The sequence below is a fragment of the Ursus maritimus genome, unplaced genomic scaffold (assembly GCF_017311325.1).
Source record: "Ursus maritimus isolate PB19 unplaced genomic scaffold, ASM1731132v1 scaffold_5, whole genome shotgun sequence".
NCBI lineage: Eukaryota > Metazoa > Chordata > Mammalia > Carnivora > Ursidae > Ursus > Ursus maritimus.
In genome coordinates, this window is record NW_024426663.1 from 51,340,128 (window position 1) to 51,361,768 (window position 21,641).

Genomic DNA, 21,641 nt, shown 5'->3' on the forward strand with positions numbered 1-21,641 from the left:
GTACACGTCCTCATCCATCATCATCCCTATTATGTACACAGGAACTCTCGACTCAGGTGAGGTTGAAGAAATTCTGGTAAGACTTTGGCCTTAATGAGTGGTGGAACCAGGACTGTAATGCAGTCTGACTCCAGAGCTCATCCCTCATCCACTCCTGCCCTTCTACTCAAGTTCACATGACCAGTCAGATGGGGATGGAGGGGAGGCGCTGGGCATCATGTTTTCTGGAATCTTCCCTTTCTACTCCAGGAGGAGCTCTCAAATCTAGTGGACAAGAGAAGCAGGAGCATGCTTGTTGCCAAGCAGGTTGTGGGAACCCTCCCAGAGGTTATAATCCAGCAGGTTTTGAGAAGCACGCTTGGGATAACAACATACTGTATACAAACCAATTAAAACTAGTATCACTAAAGACTAACAAATTATTGTTGACTGTTAATGAGCTATCAGTATCCATACTACAGTCCCCATCTGATAATAGCCATTCGCCAGTGTTATGTAATTCAATACATAATGCTGTTTGTGCCTCTGGTGGTATATGAAATGATTCCAAATGATTCACAAATATTTTCAATAGCTGTGTACTTATTTCAATGAGTATCAGAAAGTTACCTGTTTATCACACATGATATGCTGCATTTAAAAAATAAATTTAAGTTAAAAATAGTGAACTGAGGGGTGCCTGTGTGGCTCAGTTGGTTAAGCAGCTGGCTCTTGATTTTGGCTCAGGTCATGATCTCACGGCCTTGGGAGGGAGCCCCACATTAGGCTCTGTGCTTAGCAAGGAGTCTGCTTCTCCCTCTCCCTTTGCCCCTTGCCCCACTCATGCTCATTCTCGATCTCTCTCTCTCAAAAATAAATACATCTCTAAAAAATAAAAAGAGTAAACTGATTTAAGAAAAACAGCAGGTCAATAGTAATACAGGTGGTATCGTATATGTAAACAAAACAAAACAAAACACGAAGTCAGGATAGAAAAAGAACATATATGGGAACTATTGTCTTAACTGGTCCCCAGCTAGGCACTGCATTCAACCTGGCTGGAAGGACAAGATGGGAAGGTACTATTCTACCAGCAAGATTTCCTACTTCAATATAGTCACATCCTGGATTCCTTGCTTTCTCTCCCCCTCCATCAACCAACCCTGTCAGGCACCAGTTAAAAACACATCCAGAACCCAGATGCTTCTCACCATCCCCACTAATACCTTGATCCAAGCCACCATCATCTTTCACCTGGATTGCTCCAATCAAGAGCCACCCAACTGCTTCTCCTTTCGCCCCATATAGTTTATTCTCCATCAGGAGACAGAGCCATCTTTTAAAAATACACATTGGCTCATATGTCACTTGCCTGATCACAACTCTCCAGGGACTTCTCATGACACTTAGAACACAAGCTTACCTCCTGACCACGGCCTCACATGGTCTAGTCCCACCTACTTGACCACTCTCGCTCTGGCCTCCTCCAATCCAGTCACCATAGTCCTTCCTGATATTTCTTGAACACACCTGATTTATTCCCTCCACTTCAAGGGTTCCTCTGCCAGCTCCCGACATGCCTCACTCCCTCTGTTTGTTTGGGTTTCTATCAAATGTAACCTCTTCAGCGAGGTTCTGAAACCTCTGCTTCAGGTTTCTAGAATGGCTCCCCCTTGCCTTGTTATTCCCTATCCCTTTGCTCTTATTTCTTCCTAGCCCCTCTCTCCACCTGAAAGCATACTTTTGTTTACTTGCTGTCTGTCAGTTTCTCTCACTAGTATAACTCCATGAGAATAGGGACTTTATCTGCCTTGTTCATTACCGTAGCATCAATAAATATTTCCCAAATGAAGCAGCAAATACAATCCACATTTTCACCTGCTGAGACACCAGAAACCAATAGGTAAAAGAAGTCCCCATACTCCAGGAGCCTCAAATGCTGAGCAGCTGGCTGAACACACTGGTCCCTTCTAGAGTTCAGGGGCGCTGTGGTGGGAAGCACAGGACGAATACCACTGACCAGGATCTCATTCATCCCCTGACCCCTAAGCATGAATACTGACCATTGGAACTTTTTTTCCCCCTAGTCTACCATATACAAATCCACCTATCTTCTTTTTCATGGTTTCTGGGGACACACAGAAAAAAAAAAAAATAAGCCAAGAGGGACATAGAGTAAACAAAATGAACTAGGTAGCAGGAAAGAGGTGAAATCCCTGCCTGGACTGGAATAAACCTACCAGCTCTCAGCTGAGTCAAGAGAGGCTCTAAACACCTGTAAAGAGTGTTCCAGTCTTCAGCAAGACACTGCAGCCAAAGTGGCAGAGTCCAGGTTCTTGTATAGTACAGGCTGAGGGCGGCAGATCAGCTTGCAGTGGACTGTGTCCTTGTGGATTCTGACAACTGCAGTCTCCCAGTCCACCTTGAAATTCCCAATCAGGACAGCAGCGAAAGAGCAATGCCTAATGCACCCCGTGGTAATGCCAACCAGCTTCATCAGGACCACCTGTCTCCGACACGGGGGTCTGGACATCCGGAGAAGGAATTACAGTCCACAGGCCCCAACTTTGTTTGCCCACCTAGATCCTTTTCCTGCCTTTAGCTACCTGTCTTCTCACTTTGATCTGCCCTAGGAATGGTTCAGGTATTTTTTGGTCACAACAAACTCAAGAAGCAAAGGGCAAGGAAGGGGAAGATGTTCATATCAGAGGCCTAACACTGACATTTGCGGCTGCAGTCACCACTAACTGGTTGTGGAAGATGGGCATACTTCGCCTGTCTGACCCTTCTCATCTGCACAGATCAGGCACTGTGAAAATCAACAAGACAATGTCTGTGAAGGCACTCTGAGGAACTGTAAACAGACTATCTACTGTCGTGCTTTTATACGAATCGCCTCTGGTTTGGGGTAATGATTATATTATTGATAATAACGACAGCAGATAATAATATTTAATGACTGGTTAGAATACAAGGTGCCACTGAGCTAAGGATTTCCATCCTAATCCCATTTAATCCATCCAACAAACCAATGATGTAGGTACTAAAGCTATACCAATCTCACAAGTAAAAAAAACCAAAACAACAACAAAAAAACCTGAGGCCTGAGGAAATTAATTTCCCAAGGTCACACACCCAGGAAGCTGTAAGGCTGGGATTCCAACCCATGTATGTAATAATATTGCAGAGCCCACTCTACCAACCACTACTCAACACTTATCCCCATTGTGGGCAACAGGACTTGATAGCCTCTGCCGAATCTTGCATACTCTGAACACTCTGATCAGGGTGGGAAGGAATGACCCTGAGAGACCACAAGTATGTACTGAGGAAGGGGACTCAGTTTTCTCATCTGTGAATGGGGTCTATAATACCATCTACCTCATAGGGTTCTTATAAGGATCAAACAACATAACATATATCAAACCCTGAACACATAGGCCAGTAATAAGTATGTGCTCAAGAAACACTAATCAAGAGCCTTGAGGAAAATCAGTCTCTGCCTCAACAACCCCTTGCATTGGACTTTAGGACTTAAAGATGCAGCCAGGGACCTGCTCACTGTTGCCTGGCTGAAGCCCAAATCAGAATGCCAAGGGGTGGTTCACACCTGCCCAGGCCATGGCCTGCTGTTGGTACAAAGCCTACACTTCTAAGGGAAAGAAGGATATTAGGCCACATCAAAGTCACACCATGGCTGCATCTGTCATTCTAAAGTTGGCTGGGAGAGAGGAAGATCTGCGAAGTGTCATTTAGGACAAACAGAAACGCTTCTGAATGGCTCGGCTAGCTAGAGGAGCACCACTGCCAGTCAAGTCCTTGAGGGGTGGGGTCTCACCAAACGAAATGGCTGAGATCCCATACAATAAAATCTCTGTGAAAACAAGTTGTTCCTTCCCTTCAGTCAGGGTTATTCTCAAGCTAGGGCATTACGGCACAACAGAAAATAACTTGAGTTCCATGCGGGCCACATCCACTGTGTTGCACACACAAGTCATAATGCAAAGTGAGGTACAGAAAATCAGCACTTGGGTGAACTAGAATTATACCATCTTGCCTGCCCGTGGCTCAGAAGATAAAAGTGGTAGCCAGAGAAACCTGCCATAGCACAGGAGGCAGGGGAAAGGAGAAAGCAAAAGGGCCTGGAGGAGTGGGAGTGGGAGCCTGGAAGGGAATTCAGGCAAGGGAGAGAGCCAGCTCCTGTCTCCTATCAGGCCTGGCCTGGAAGGTGTGGATGGAAAGCTGGAGGGGAAGGTGTACTCAGCTGACTGCCTCGTGGGCCAGCACTCAGGAGGTCAGGCTGCCATGCCCATTAATGCTGCCCATCCTTCTCAGGTTTAAAAAGGGAAATGTTCTATTTATAAGCCACCGACCAGTAGAGACCTGGCAGCCACTGGATGGCTCTGATCCCGCAGGGATCCTAGTTACCAGTGGCTGCCTTCTCCTGCCTCTCAACTGTGGGTGTTCTAATAGCAAAAGGCTGAAGGTGACTGGAAGCAAAAGGAGAAAGAAAATCCTCTTTTTTCTGTCCTCTGTTGCTTTCATGAGAATGTTGGACTTTTAGCAATGTCTGAAGGCTTTAAAACCTTTTCAAAACAGTGACCCATATGATCCCACGAAACCTTTCCACCTTTCCGTACTATCTTTAAGATAATCTCTTTTTCTGTTTTACAGATCAAGGGAAGCTAAGGCCTAGAGATGAAGGGAATGAATAAATCAGAGGCAGAACAACAAGCAAGGTAATGGTGCCCTCCCAGCTCCTCTCCTGGTCCTCTATCTTGTCCTCATGGAACAAGAAAAGCCTGGATACAGCACTATCAGGTAATGTGACTGAATGATGGCCTAAAGAAGAGTGGATGTGTGTAACAGGAACCAAGCAGCTTTGGTTGTGTTGTCCAGTGCCTGCAGAAGGGCAGGGGGCCATGTTACAGTTCTGTGCCTGGGAAGCTGCGCAGTCAGTGTCTCTCAGCGTCATGTAGAGCATGTGAGGAGCCACTGATAGTTCTGATGAGGAGGCTCACTGAGAAGCAAGGTGGGATGGCCCCTCAGTAGCAAAGAGCCAAGAAGGTTAGGTGTTTGACACTGATGATGAAAGGCCTTCCAGCTCCAATGGCTTGGCCACACAATGACACGATGGCAAAAGAAGGGAAAGCCTTCACACATATCAAGAAGTGGAGGAAGGAAGTGGGGAGTGACTTTGGCCATCAAGCAGACTCTGGTTTGAACATCGGCTCCACTAGTTCTTGACTATGCTACCTTGGACTTCTTAAAGACTAATGCTCATTTGTAAAGTTGGTTGCTGTGAACAGCATTTCCAGCAATGGCAACCATGGACATACCACTTTCATGCTGTCTGTCATAACTTTATCTCATCTTAAATAGCTTAATACGAGTGTAAGTTTTTAAAAAGTAGTCTAAGGGGAGGTCTGGGTGGTTCAGTCAGTTAAGCATCCAACTCTTGATTTTGGCTTAGGTCATGACCTCAGGGCCATGGGATCGAGCCCCGCATTGGTCTCTGCGCTCAGCATGGAGTCTGCTTGAGATTCTCTCCTTCTCCCTCTGCCCTTACCCCAACTTGTGCTCGCAGTCTCTCTCTAATAAATAAATAAAATCTTAAAAAAAAAAAAAAGTAGTCGAAAGACTGACAAGCCCCTTGAGTTTGGGCAATATTTGCCATTGCCTGATTTGTAAACAAAGTTTTATTAGCAAACATGCATTTGTTTTCATACTGTCATCTATGGCTGCTTTCACACTACAATATCAAGAGTTAAATAGTACCGTAAAACTGAATATATTTACTATCTGGCTCTTTACTGAAAAGGTGGACCCCTGTGCTAAGCAATAGCATTTAGAAAACCAGGCGGCTTATATGCCGATGTGTTTTTCCCCTAATACACATAAAAGTAAATATGTAAATCTAAATGGTAATTTAAAATGTGTGTCTGGTACTTTCTAAAATGATCTGAGATACCACTAGTAGTTGTGTGTACCCCACTTTGAGAAATGCAGTCATGAGAATTTAATGAACTAACACTCATAAGGCACCAAGCCTGAAAACAGCAGGGGTGTTAGCTGCCACCCTTCGTTCTCCTCCCTGTCCCCTCAGGAACACTTCTGCCAATCCAGTGAGCTTCCCCCTTCTTATATGACAGACTAATTGGCATAACCAGATAATGAGAAGGATAAGAACCAATAGTAATGAGGCATTTATTAAATAACATGCCTGACATTTTGCTAAACTTCAATCATCACAGCAACTTCATGAGAGAGGTGTTGTTATTTATCCCCCATTTTACAGAAAAGGCAATGCAAGCTTAGAGAGGTCCAGCACAGACCTGTTCCACAGCCAGTGTGCCAGCCAGTGTGCTAATCCACACCACTCACATGGTACCCTGCACTGAAACAGCTCTCTTCAATCCACATGGCGGGACCTACCCACAGGACATTATCTGAAGTATGTGCAAAGACGGAAGCAGAAGCGTGCTCAGGCTGATGCTACTCGCAACAGCAAAAATCTGCAAAGGACATCCAAGTCCAATGACAGGAAACAGTTCAACAAATTTGGGTATAATCCTATGACAGAATATTAAACAACCACTGCAAATGGCATTTATAAACAATTTTCATGATGTGGACAATGTTTGCAAATTATTTAAAGTGGGATACAGAAAGTATATTCAGTATAATGCCAAGTAAATCAAAATACATGTTGACACTAACAAAATCCACAGAAGACATCATGTAAAAAAGAAAAGAAAGAATTATCTCTGGGGTGGTATTAGAAATGATTTTTATTGAATTTCTGAAAACTATGGCTCTATTTCCTTCATATTCTACAAAAAGTTCATATTATTTTTATAATAAGCAAAAATACCTATTTTTCAAGCTGCTTAGGAGAATCAGGGTGTAGACCCTACAGACGACTAAATCCTAACTCCAACTTCGTGTTTTTTCTCCAGTCACGGTTCTTCCCCACCATGCCCCAGTGTAAATGACAACCTGAGTGAGCTCTTGAGCATTATACAAACACAAAGGATTCCTGGGAAAGTACCAAATTAAAAACAAACTGGAAGGAAAGAAGGGATTGACATCTGGAAGCAGAGGAAGTGCTGGATTTCCTTCTGGAGGAAGAGGAAAGGGAGGAAGTTCCCATTTTTTTTTAAAGTCTTGCTAGCCGAGATGGAAGCCCATTCTGAGGTCACTCTTCATCCAACTGGCTCCAGGCATTTTGTCTGCACAGCAGATACATGTGCAGATAGCATGACAATGACACACACCCGTGATGGGCCATCTGGCTACCGTCTCCTCACGGTCTGAACCTCAAAAGCAGACCATGTAGTCCTTAAAGGCAGACACACGTGTTCTACCTGTAGGGGTACTTCCACTCTGCACTCACATTGCCCTGGGCCACGGGCACTTAAGAACTTTGAGAGGTATTAATTGAATGCAGAGCTACAGGAAGGCTGGACTCCTGCTGGGAAACCAAGTGAAAGGTTTGAGCAGAAGCAACACAGGAACACATGGAACAAGAGAGGGAAGCACCGTCATCAACTGCAAGGTCCTCTTGAAAAGCCAGATAGTCAGTATTGAGCTGAGTGTGAAGTGCAGAAGAAGGCATGTCTGGGGCAACATGGCCATATACCTTTGAAATAATCCAATTAACCTATCGAATTTGAGTGACTATTCACATAAAGAAAGTGGCACTGTGGAATTGAGATTAGGAGACTGAGCTAAGGGTCTGGCTCAGTCTGTCAGCCTTCAGCCTTCAAACAGCTGGAGAAGCAGTGGGAGGGCAGCATTTCTGTAAACAAGCTAATCTTTTTAGAGCTAAGTAGGCAGTGACATTTATTATTTAAAACTTGCAACTTGGAAGAGATCGGCTCCCACTAGAAAAGGCTGCCCTTCCCTCACTCTCTTGCACTGGACTGGAGTTTCCTCTCTGACAAGTTCTCAGCTCTCTAACCATCCCTCAGGTGGGACCATAGGACAACAGCAGCCTTGGCGGAAAAGAAGCCACTTCTTGGCTTCTTCTCCTGATTCCTACTGGAGCTCATTTCAAAGGAGAACAAATCCATTCTCACAGAGCCTCTGGGGAGGAAATCTCACAGCTGCAGTCAAAGGCAGGGCAAGCAAGAGGACTCGGGGAAGGAGGAGACGGATATGCACTGAGGTGGCACAGCAGGCTGCAGAAAGCAGGGTAGGAGGAGGGGTTCTTGCCCAGTGCAGAGTCCTGTTCTTCGCAATGAGAAAGGGGGCAGAGCCATGACAGGTATCAGTGGTCTAGATTATTGGCACTGGCATATGATCAGCAAAGCAGCTTAGGGAACAACAAACCATACTTCCTTCTTCTCTAGTATTCCAACATCTTCACCCTCCCCTTCTCTAGTAGGCAAGAATTTGGACAATTAGAGAAAACTCAGTATCACTGATGTATATTCCTAACATTCTATGAACAAACCCAGGGCAAATCCCTTGATGGCCCCAGGATCCCCAGTAAGAAGCCCATAGTGGTCCCGGGGTCCTGGGATCGAGCCCTGCATCAGGCTCCCTGCTCTGCTGGGAACCTGCTTCTTCCTCTCCCGCTCCCCCTGCTTGTGTTCCCTCTCTCGCTGGCTGTCTCTCTCTCTGTCAAATAAATAAATAAAATCTTAAAAAAAAAAAAAAAAACCAAAAAACTGGATCTTCGTGAAACACCACATATGATGGTAAGTATCAGCTGGATTAAAATCCTCAACATGGAAGACAGAATCATGAAGCCAATGAAACAAAACGCAGGTGCACATCTTTGTGACGTAGGTCAGAAAGGCCTTCTTTAAAACACAACTTGAAAATCACAAACCAGAAGGTGAAAATTTTAAAGAAAAAATGCTTCAATATATAAGAGGGCTTTACATTCAAGTAAGAATACGACGCATAATATTAATAGATGACAAGATGGGAAAATGTACTTAATATGTCTACAGCTAACAAGGGATGAATATCTAAAACATAGAAGAAACTTTACAAATTATTAAGAAAAAAATGGCAAATAAAGAGAACCATGAGCAAAGGACATGAACAGGCGATCAAAAGAAGGGGAAACCCAGTCAATAGGCATAGGAAGAGATGCTCAAACATACTAATTATCAGCCAGATACAAATCAAAACAATAATGAGCTATTGTATTTATATGACTGACAAAAAAATTAGAACGCTGAGTAAAGGAAAAGTTGGCAGAAATGAAGAAATCCTTGTGTAGGGCTGATGGGACTGTGGACAGGCCAGAGAACTACTCTCTCAAACTAAGTATACTCACACCCTTTAATGAGCCAACAATTCTCCTAATGGGTATATTCCAAAGAAATTCTCACACAGGGAGATGTACAAGCTGTACGAATATGTTCATTGTGGTGCTGTTAGTGATGAGGAGCTGGAGGCATGAGGAGATAGAGTGTGTAGCTCTGTAGAAATAGATACACAATGTTATACACCATGGAGGGTGCAGCGGACAGAAGCCACAGTCTAGAAGCAGACAGAGGAATCAGGATGGCTCCCAACACAATGTTGAGGGAGCAAAGAAAGAGAACAAGACATACCATCATGGTAGATAAAACACACAACATTGCTCAAAAATACACTTTAGTGTACACATTAGAATGGTGGTCTATATAGGAGGCAAGAAACAGGATCTGGGAAAAGAATTAAAAGCAAAGAAATAAAGAAATTAATCAATCAATCAATGAAGGGAGGGGCCTGTGATGACCCAGGCCACAAACTGGGTAGTATGATTAATTCAACCCCTCTACACCTGAGATTCAGAGACTAGAAAAGAAGACAGGAAAAAGGCTCTACAAAGAAATTTGCGTTTATTTATCTGCTGCCATCCTCTCCCTGACAACTGGGCCATTCGGAAAATACCAGCAGCTGACAGGCATTATTTATGGACCTGCCTGAAACCCCACAGGCACTGTATGCCCTGAGAGGAACTTCAAGATCAAAGCAACAAATTCAGAAATTTCCCCAAAGGAATTTCCTTTTCCTACCTGCCCCTTCAAAACACTCCAGCTCTGGAATAAAATGGTGGCATTCAAACGCCCATGAAAACATTTTCTAGAAAGGAAAAGGCTAGACATTTAGAATTTGGATATTCAAGGCAAAAAGAGCAGTGACACACTCTGAAATTCCTGTCAGACTGACTTCCCTCAAAAACAGTTTCGAGGCTGGTATAAACAGACGGTTGCAGAACAATCAGACCCTGGACAACAGTGCCACCTGTGGTGGCAGACGAGCCCCACTGGGCGGGTGTGGAGGGAAAATGAAAATTATTTCGCTCCACAGACATGGAAAGTTCAACCACGTCAGAAGGGAGAGGGAGCTAAGGCATTATATGATGTGAAAATGGGGTCCCAATGCCAGAGGAGGTGAGAAAGGATCAATCCAGAACCCTACTCTGGTTTTGCCAGCTTGGAAACAGAATATCTTTTGGAATAATACTTTAAAAAATTGTTTCTATCCAAACCACTCCTGGAAAAATGGCCAATGTTTTAACCCATCGTTTTTCTCTCCGGTTTCCTAAATGAAAGGGTAAGCAATTGAAAAATCATTAGACACTCCAGGCAGCCAGCTCTCTATGCTCTGTGAATAATGGGGTGCCAAAAGCAAACTGTTGTAAGGGTCTGTGTTCTCCAAAATGGAACTTTTTGTATTGCTCTTTTCTCCAGGAGGTAGACTATCCTTGTGGTTAACAGTAGAGCTTCTAGAGCTAGAATTCAGATTAAATTGTACCGCCTCAGTTTACTAACCTCAATTTCCTAATACACAAAGTAGATCAAAAGTACCTATCTCATACAGTGTTTCAAGTATGAATTAAGCTCATATGCATAAAACATCCTTAAACATAGTAAGTGGTGAATAAATGTTATCTATTAACAGCAATGATTTTTAAATATATACTCACTGCAGACAAAGCAAAGCATGGAGAAGTATTTAAAACAGAAGGTGAGTCCCTCCCAATAATCCACACTCCATCCACATTACAATTTCATGATCAAGGTTTTTCCAGACTTTTGTCTATCAATATACCTAGAGAAGTCAAATATTTTACTAAGAACATTGCTCTGTAACCTGATTTTTTTAAACCTCAATTAACAATACACTGTAAGGGGCGCCTGGGTGGCTCTGTCGGTTAAACGTCTGCCTCCAGCTCAGGTCATGATCTCAGGGTCCTGGGATGGAGCCCTGCATCAGCCTCCCTGCTCAGCGGGGAGCCTGCTTTTCCCTCTCCCTCTGCAGCTCCCCCTGCTTGTGCTCTCTTTTTCTCTAATTAAAACAAAACAACAACAACAACAAACCCAAAAACAACAACAAAAACAATATACTGTGGGCATCATTTCCACAAATGTACCGAGATCGCCCTTGTTCTTTTTAAAGACTACACAGTACCTTGATATGTTTTAAGATTTTATTTATTTGAGAGAGAGAATGCAAGCAGGGAGGAGCAGAAGGAGAGAGAGAATCTCAAGCAGACTCTGCATGGAGCGCAGAGACCAACACAGGTCTCAATCCCAGGACCCTGAGATCATGACCTGGGCCAACACCAAGAGTCAGGCACTCAACCGACTGACCACCAGGTGCCCCATACCTTGATATTTTTAATTAACTTCCTATTGCACATCTAATTGTTTCCCTCTGTTATTATCACCAATGCTCCAGTGCACTTCTTTGTTGCACAAACATTTTTGTACTCTGGCCTATTTCTTTAGGACAAATTGCTGGGTCAAAGGATATTGGCTTCCAATACATATTCCCCAAAGGCCCTACAGAATGGTATGATCAGATTCAGATGGCATGCCCGCCCAGAGAATCAGGGTCATCTTTAAAATCTATTGGCACTTAAGCAGAGAGGAGAAGGTTTATCACAAGTCACAAGCAATCTTCTAGTTGGTAGTCACTCATATGAATGTCATCCCCCAGAGTTCTTGGGTCCTTCATTATAGAATAATGTGTTCCAGGCTAGAGCATGGCATGGACATGTTATTTAAACCTGCTTGGCCATCTATCCTCTCTTGTTCTTGTGGGTTCCCTGATTTCCCACTGGAAAACTACACTGCTCCCATTTTATGCAATACTCTTAAAACCGTCAGGAACAGTGTGTTGTTTTCCCCTGCGTCGGCCTAAGCCAGCCCAACCTGTTGTTATATTCCTGGGAATCTGAATCTTCAGAAAAGTGAGGCAAGTACTAAAAAACAGTTTAGAGCTTTATCATCCTGCAAATATTATTCAGAAGACCCTTTCTTATTGGTTCCTGGGACTTCAGAGCTGGTGTGCTTTCAAGCCTGGCTCTTCAGCTCTTCCTACCTTACAGTGAGTTACTTGACAGCCTTCCATAGTCCTTCATTTTTTTTTTTTTTTTAAAGATTTTATTTATTTATGTGACAGACAGCCAGCGAGAGAGGGAACACAGCAGGGGAGTGGGAGAGGAAGAAGCAGGCTCCCAGCGGAGGAGCCTGATGTGGGGCTCGATCCTATAACGCCGGGATCACGCCCTGAGCCGAAGGCAGACGCTTAACGACTGCGCTACCCAGGCGCCCCTTTAGTCCTTCATTTTTATTACTGTGGTTTTTGCTCTTGTTATTTTAGAATAAGTTAGCCAGACTTGATTTCAGATACACTAAAACAATCCCACCTGAGGATACAGGGGGGTGGGGGGAGCACTTGTTTCCTTGAATGTTTACTTGAAAAAAATTTTCCTTATTCAATTCTTGAAGGGAAAAGAAAAAAAAAAACTTTTTCCCTCTTCTAAAGGCCTCTTAACCTACCAATAGCAAGCATTCCAAATTACTTAATATTTTATATAAAACCCCTGGTCAAAATCTGTATTTTGGAAAGAATGAAAGGAAAATCTCTGTCCTTTAATGGATTAAACACACACAAAAATACCTCATCCTTTTGTCCACATGGAGAAGCGCTGTTTTACTGATTTTTTTTTTACATCACTGGTATTCATGATACGGCCCATTGAATGTTTCTCCAAGTGGATTTTACAAAGCAAATCCGAGGCAAAGGGACAGGATTTCCTCTGCACTCTTGTAAGCAACCTGGAAGGAATTGGTTCATACTCCTATGCACCAAGGACATCATCAGCCCTGACACTAGCAGTAGCTTTTCATTTTAATCCCATCGTCTTTACAAGGTTACAGGTGCCCTTGGAAATTATGATTAACCAGAGTGCTCAGAGCTAGCAGGAAATGTGCTGTATATTCTACAGAGGCTGCCCAGAGTCATTCTCATCAAAGAGGAATATTATTACAGAGTTCACCATCTCTGCTCTTTCCTCTCCAAAAAGGTAACAAAGAACACACAGTTACTAAGCGATCACTAAGATAGTTGTTGCCTATCCAGTCCTTTGAACAAGACTGTGTTCTGGCTTTCCCCTAGGACAAGCTTCTTGGGAAGCTGCGTGGTACTCGATTAAGTGGCTTTTAAGTGGTTACTGAAGCTACATTCTCAAGACCTAGGGTTAACTGAGATAATATATATGAAAATGCTTTGTCAAGTGTGAAGGGTTATATAATACAAGGTGTCATCACAGCCTTGCCAGTCAGGCTCACTGAAATGTCCTGGAGCCACTGACATGGTAGTCAGGATGGAAGCAACTGACTACACCAGGGAAATGGGGCAGACCCAATATGCCCACAGCACCCCCTGATGGTTCTTCCCCAGAGGAGCAACTTTGAAAGCTTAATCCCAACCCCAGCTGTAGAAAATTATCCAAGGGACATACTTACTCCCTTCGCTCTGACTGTCTTTGTTCGAACTGTAGACCTGGAAAACAGAAATAAACATTTACTTGTGTGAATTTTATACCACCCTCCAGGCTCACTGAATAAAGTCATTACCTCCCCCCTTTCCTTAATTTATCCTATACAACGGAAGGCAATTTCTGACCCCAAACATGAATCTTCTCTAAAATCATCTACTTCCCAGTATTTACTTCAGGTATTCCCAAGTGTGTATACATCAGAATAACCTGTGGAACTTTACTGTAAAAAAAGATACTCTTCAAAAAAAAAAAAAAACAAAAAACCCTTATGTGTATATTTAAATTAAAAAGAAGAAAAGTTTTAAACAGTTACAATCATTAAGCACTTACTGTGCACCAAGCAACGCGCTGAGCAATTCACATGAATGATCTCAAATTATCTACACACCAATTCTACTGAGTAGGAACTCATCGCTGTATTCCAGATGGAGAATGTGAGACTTAGGTTAGCTAATGTCTCACAGCTAGTAAATGGCAGAGTCAGGACAAAGATACGTTATAAACTGTTAAGGGTTAACACTGGGGAATGGAACCATCACATTCTACCTTATATGGTTTTGAAATTTTAAAGTTGTAAGGAAAATATGTTACTTGTACAATGTAAACCCCTTATTTACAGAAATCATAAAAGGGAAAGTGCTCCAATAGAGAAAAAAGAGAAAATACCCCAATATAAAACACACAATGACATACTGCAAGAGTCAGCAACCTTCTTCTGTGAAGAGCCAAGCAGTAAATATTTTAGGCTTTGTGGGCCAAGAAGCAAAATCAATATTACGTAGATACTTGTTTAACAAGAGAGAAAATGAATTTGCCCAAATTTTTGGTTGACAAAATTTAAAACACAGCAATTTTTTGAAATACAGGTATAATATTCCTCACAGGTAAAAATCCCTTTTAGAGTTCCAAGCGTCTCTTTTCAGAGATGCTTGGCTCGGTTCCTCTAGAGGTTAAGTAAGTGGTTCTCAACCAAGAGTGGCCATCAGAATCATCTGGAATCTCTCTTCCAAGGAGCATAAGTTTTTGAAATGCAGATTCACCAATCAAAAGAATGGGGTTTTATTTGTTTGTTGGTTTTACATAAGGAGGTTAACATTTGGCTTAATTAGGGTTCAAAGTTAGTATTTCCTATCAAATCAATTGCAAATGTTCATCTATAAATGCCATGTTGAGCTCACAGGTTATACAAAAAGCAGGTGGTATGCTGATTTGGTCTGTAGAGCAGTTTGTCAATCCCTGATATGGTGACATTAGTAAGTAAGATAAACCCTCTGCTTTAAGGGGAAAAAAACCACATAGTTTTCCAAATCTTTCTTTGATGATTATGAGTCTATATCTATATCTGTGAAAAGGCATAGGATAAAGCTGGCCATCAGAAGTATGTATCTATTTATTCCAAGTGATTCTGATGGCTACTCTTGGCCAAGGAACCACTTATTTAAACCCCTAGAGGCAGTGAGCCAAGCAACTCTAAAAAGAGAGTCATGAAATCCTACAAGGGATTTCTACCTGCTAACAAGTGTGGGTGGGAATGGCTGGTCAAGAGCTTTCCAATTTGGCCCCTCAGTTGCCTTGTGTCATTGGGTAAGGCTCTCACCCAGTCTGAGCTTTTACTGCCTCATCTGTAAATTGAAGGAGTTGGCCAAGAAGGTTTTGAATAACCAAATTCTAAGTAAGACAAATCACTCCATTTCATTATTATTGATTTCCTAAAGAAGACTAAAGAGGCACAGCCACTATTTAGAAGTCAGGAGGATGAGGATTAAAGGGTTTCTGTACTTGAGGCAAAGCCATAAGTTTTTATGCTTAAAAGTTCTAGAGATGACAGGTCAAAAGACTGTGATCCTGACACACAGCCTTTTGGAGGGAGGAAGACCAGTGCCAGTGGCAATCAGTGCATAGTAGAGAAGGGAGGCAGAGGGGCAGCAATGTGATCCTGCAGGATGCTGTGACCTGTGAGTGAAACAGGTAGCCTCATAACAGCTAGGACCAGCAACTCATGGTGAATGGTGTTCACTAACCTTGGAAAGCTGGGTAAGACACGGGCAAGGGAAGAGACCCTACTTTGTCAAGTTTTTTTTTTTTTTTTTCCAGCGTCCCTGATCAATTCATTCTATTAAATTAAAACATTCTCAGAGAAGCTTGCTCCTATTAAAAATGGCAAAATCCAGAAAGAAAAACAAAATGCAAGACTTTTAGCTCTCCTTTACTAAGAGGAGAATTTGCACCAAAGTACTTTCTTTCAAGGTTTCCTGGGTCTCAGGAAGCCCTTGCCTGCAACACCCAAGCTTTCGCCAAGTTGGAGAGGCGTGATCAATGAGCCAAAGGTGCCAGAAACATGTGCTGCCCGATATTCTGAGACCAGGCCATTCATCTCTGTCTAGTTTGGTAAATAAGCCAAAGAGAATGAGTTCTGAAATAAAGCTAACAAACCATGCCCGCCAGAACTGTGTGACTACATGGCCCAACAAGGAAGGCCCAGGGTGGGCGAGCAGCCTCACCACCACAAAGGCCAGATGGCAGCACAGTAATAGCACTAAGTGGGAATGGCTTTGTTTAACTTAACAAGTAGCACACACATCACTGAATCCTTTTAACCACCTTATGGTCTAAGTACTAGCATTGTTCCCATTTCGCAGATGTGAAACCTGAGGCCCAGAGAGGTTACACAGTTTGTCCAAGAACAGAGAGCCAGTGAGAAGCTTCTTATTCTATCTTGCCTCTACAGGGAGGTTACAATACTCTTTTACTTTCCAAGCAGTAGGAAATGCGCACTACTACCGGGCAAAACCAGTAGTCTATAGGTTCATAAGTACCTCCCATACTGGCCGAAGCCAAGGGCATGCAATTCACCCTTGAAAAATGGTCAGTCTCTTCTGGGGAAATCTTTTTTTTAATTATTATTCAAATATAACTAACATGCATTGTTATATTAGTTTTAGGGGAAATCTTCTACAGCACTCATGGTTGCCCACTAGTGTAATACTGAAGTACAGAGGCGAGGACAACTTTCTGAAATAAGAGATCTCTTTGGCCATGGCTTCTGTCTTATGACTGATCAGGAGAATTATCTCAGGTTTACAAGCTTTCAAGTAAGCTTCTCAAGAGCTTTGTCTTGAAAGGATAGAACATAACTGTCCTGGATTAATTCAAGGGGACACGAGTCACTAAACAGTCCCTGAATTACGGCTCCTATGAAGACTCATTCAGTTAATATGCTTACTCCCCTCACTTACCATCTCCAAACCTTAATCACGCCACCTGTAAAATGAGGATATTAACATTCCCTACCTCTTAGGGGTGTTGTGAAAATTAAATGAGATAATAGATATAAAACATTTAACACAAAGCAGAGAATACCGATTCCATGTCCCACTTAGAGTTCCATAAAGATGAAATTTCACCACCACCATTTTCATCCTCCTTGTTAATTCTCTTCACCCTTATCCCCTCTGGAATAAAAGGCTAAGGATGGGAATGTAGTTTGACGGATCCAGTAACAATGGGCTCATTAGCATTTTAATTTAACCAACTGAAACTAATTAGGGGACTAAGGGCAAGGAAGAGAAAGAACCATCCAAAGCCAACTTACAGAGCAATGGGTTCTCAATTTCTTTTAGAACAGCAGTCAAAAACAAAAGTAACCACCTACCACCAACCACTTTTTCACCAATTATGTGCCACGCACCATACTAAGCACTGAGATGAATTATTTTATTTCATCCGGAAGCCTATAGGGTACTAGCACTGCCTCTGCTTCACAGCACTAGGGAGGTTAAATAACTTTCCAAAGATTACAAAGCCAACAAGTGGCAGAGTGCTCTAGACCAGCCGTGCTCAACCACAACTTCATGCAACTTCCCCACTCAGTCCCACTTCCTAGCGGGGGGGGGGGGAACAAAACTCTTGGCAATTAACAAAGAACTCAAAAGAAGCTAAGCAGTAATTAAAGTGGCAACAACGCAACCATTATGTAAGAACAAAATTTCCACCCAATTTAAACATAACAGTAATTCCACAAAGTTCCAATTAATACAAGCATAGCAGTAATTGAAAACCACAACCAGCTTGAGACACTTCAGGATGCCCAAAAAACATCCTTCCCTGAAACTCTGAGCACACACACAGGGGACTGGCCAGCATTGCCAAGGACTATGTGGCAGACAGACTTCTTAGTAGAGTACTACATTCCAATACTTGTCAAACTCTATTAACAGGCTAAATTTAGAAACTTCAAGTGACACTCCTGAGAAGTTACTAGTAAGACAACCTTGGTCTGTGGAATGCCACTCAGTAGTGGACATGCATTTTTAGATCAAGGGGAGACCCTCTTGTCACAGTGGGCAACAAGCTACACTTGGAAAAGCTTTGAGAAGGAACTGTTTGAATCTTAAGCTTGGAGAGAGAAAACCAGTTTGAACACCATGAGATAAAGAAAGATGTGTTTCAACTCTAGGGGCCAGAGCTCTGGAGCCAGGTATGGGCTCCTCCTCCTCCTTCCATTCGAAGTGTGCCTCTCATCATCACAGCCTGATGCGCTGGAGAGAAGGGAAGTAAAATGGCTGCTGCTGCTTTTCTGTTTCTCACCTAGCAACACTCCCTTCGGCTCGCCCCCCCTTCCACCACTACCAGTATCGCATTTGCTGGCTTAGGGAGGTAGAGTCTCTTGAAAGTGAAGCCAGTCAATAATGTTCTGATGGCTCTTTCTGATGACTTATTCCTGAACAAATGTGAAAACCTTGCTCTTGCACCCTCCAGAATTTCTCATAAAGAGGGCTCGGTGACTAGAATATAGCAGGCCACTCAATAAGTATTGACTGGATGAATAGTTTTTGAGAAGAAGAATAAAGGAGACACTGAATTTTTTTTTTCTTTGTAAATCCCCATGTTGGAGTTGATGAGGACAACGCCCTGACCAGAGAGAAAAGGTAAGCCAGATCTATCATTGCTGAGTGACTGTATGTCGTTCCTCCAAATAGCTGGAATGCTCCAGGAATCTCTCCATTAGAGAAGAATGAAAAGGTACAATTCAGGCCTTATTATGAGGCAATATAAAGCAGATTTCAATTACTTGGCTTAACTCAAGGCTGTCAAAATCCCTCACAGACCATTTATTTTCTCTGCTCAGTGTCAGTTTGACACCCAACAGGTTGTCAATAAATTGTTGCTAATAGTTTCAGAGGCTCTGGGGTCACCAGGAAGTTGTGAAATGCGAACCAAGGAAAGGGTTACTATACCTCATGGTACTGAGTCTCCCCCTCCCCTATACAGAAGAGCCACCTCAGGTGCAGGCAGTCTCTTGGAAAATGGCCCTGTAAAGAGTGACCAAGTGGCTGTGCTCCTGAAGTCAACTGGAGAGAGAATCTGTTGACCGCTCAAGCCTTGTTGGATACCAACACACCGGCATACCAGTGAATACAAACTACTTGCTATTCAACATGATTATGACAATGATGATGGGAAAATATGCTTTCCTTCCCATTTGTTCACGCATTTCCGGCTGCTTTGTACCTAAGGGTATAAAGGGCTTACTTCTTGCATAATTCCTCAGTCATACTGGGGGAAAACAAAGCGCTCTAGACACCTGCTACTTCTACACTCTTAGCACCCACGTTCCACATGCACACCATCCTCATTCTCTTTGTGGAGTCACCACAACCAGTTTATCAAGTCTATCACTATCGTATTCCTTAAATCTATTCCTCATCCCCATTTCTTCTTCTACTGCCCTCAGCCAGGTTTGGACCACTTGTTGGCACCCTGGCATTGGCCTTCTACCTAGTCTTGCTGGCTCTGCTCTTTGCACTGAAGAAAAGCCATCAAGAGATCACAATACTAGTCTTCAAATACTCAAAGCACTATCATATGGAAGAATGGCAAGACTCACTATTCTGAACAGAGATGAAGGTCAGGGTGGAGTCCTAGGATGGCAGATTTCAGAAGGATACAAATAACTGACAGTTAAGAGTCCACAAAAGCAGGGAAACTGGCCAAATGTCATTCTGACATATAAGACTAAGCTCCATTTCATCTAGAAGGTGGCCCTGGGCATTTCCGGGCTGACAAATGCAGTTCATTTGAGGTTTAATTATTGTGATCCTATCTTCTCACCTGTACAAGCTGTCAGGGGATTCCAGGATGGGGGAAATGGCCCAGCATCAGGTGAAGCAGGGTGATAGACAGGGAGTGCTGTGGCCCCAGAGAGTTGGAGTTAAAGCCTTGTTCTACCACATTTTAGCTATGTGCCTTTACATGGCAATTTAACATTTCTGAGTATGTTTTCTTTTTTTGTTAAGATTTTGTTTTTATTTACTTATTTGAGAGAGAGAGAGCAGGGGGAGGGGCAGAGGGAGAGAGAAAGGCAGAGAATCTCCAGCAGACTCCCGGCTGAGTGCAGAGCCCGACGTGAGGCTCAATCTCACAACCCTGAGATCATGACCTGAGCCACCCAGGTGCCCCCTGAGTGTATTTTCTTATTATAAAGTAGAGCTAAGCAATAATACCTCAAGGGGGTCTTGGGAGAACTAAAATAGCCTCACAGCTCCTGCAAGTACTCAAAAATGCTATTTCCCTTTCTGCTACCTCCACAAAGATGTTCTAACTGATTTCATGGCTGTAGCCCCCCCTATTGCTTTGGCCTCTCATTGCTCTGACAGTCTGTTCTACGCAGTTTAATACTTCAAAATACAATTTCCTATTTTCCATTATTACTAATTTCCAAATAAATCCCTTATGACCAGTTCTGTCTTACATTTCTAGGGGGTCTGCCTGGCATGTAACACAATGCTGGGCATATGTGGTTAGCGTCTAAGAAGTCACTCCTGATTGAAGGACAAAGGAGCATAAGACAAAGGATGAAACTTCCTTCAGTCATTCTTAGTAGGTCGGAAGTGGGCCCTAAGGACGTTGATGAGGAAATTATCCTTAGAGTGACGCTTTCACATTCTGAGTGTCGCTGACACTTAATGCACTTCCTGTGAGAAATTCCAATTTAAGACGATAGAATTTTAAGGGACAAGGTGAAACCGGTCCTCCTGGAGCAGGTAGGTGGTCGGACACACCCAGATATGCAGTCAAGGAGTAGGCCAACTATTTTAGCTTGTTTCTGGTCCTGGTGAACTAAGCCTGAGTGCAGTGTTTCTGGAGTTACCACCACTGAGTGTTGAGAGTGCTCCTGCTCCTCCACAGCACTGTGATCTGCCTGTTATATAAACACTGTTGCCATAGTTATAATTCGGGAAGCTTTGGTGTTTGACCTCAAGAAAAATTCAACCTCAAATCAGGATAACACTGACTCTCTAGACCGACAATACACCATCAGAGGGTAAGACCTGCCAAATTCCTTCAAGCTTCTAGAAGGAACTACTGTATTTTGGGTAACAAGCGAGCAACAAGAAGAGGAAACGCTGCAACATTATGCAATTTCCTTGCATTTCATATTCAGAAATCCTGAAAACCCCTATAAGCAACTTCCCTAGCTTTCAGCCAAGATCAGAGTCACAGCCAATATAAACAAACCTGGACGCAAAAGAGGAAAAATGCAACCTAAGTAATGTCCAAGTAAGAAGAGTATTTCAGGAAAATTTTAAGGGCAACAGAAAAAAAAACACAAGCTCACTTGATAGCAAATGCACAACATTAAGTAGATGGCATATGAGCTGACACGTATGTAGGATGTGGTCAGATCACAGTGCGAGGAGTCTTCTGGCTTTAACATTTCCTGGCTTCACACTGACGTAACATTAAAAAGTGGGTATGAACACACTAGCCCATCAGCATGATGCTTCTACCTCCCCAATTGCCAGACAAAAATTGTAATTTTAAACAGAAAATGTCTTTCTGTGTTCCTCTCCCCCGCGCC

At 43.0% G+C, this 21,641-nt stretch overlaps 1 protein-coding gene across 2 annotated transcripts in view; it reads right to left on the bottom strand.

Moving 5' to 3' along the window:
* ARHGAP26 (Rho GTPase activating protein 26) overlaps window positions 1–21,641 on the bottom strand; it is a 413,878-nt gene that overhangs the window by 182,224 nt on the left and 210,013 nt on the right. For both annotated transcript variants that reach the window (XM_040622289.1, XM_040622290.1), the window contains exon 12: window positions 13,746–13,782. In XM_040622289.1, coding sequence (XP_040478223.1) covers window positions 13,746–13,782 — 37 coding nt within the window. The remainder of the gene's footprint in view (window positions 1–13,745; window positions 13,783–21,641) is intronic.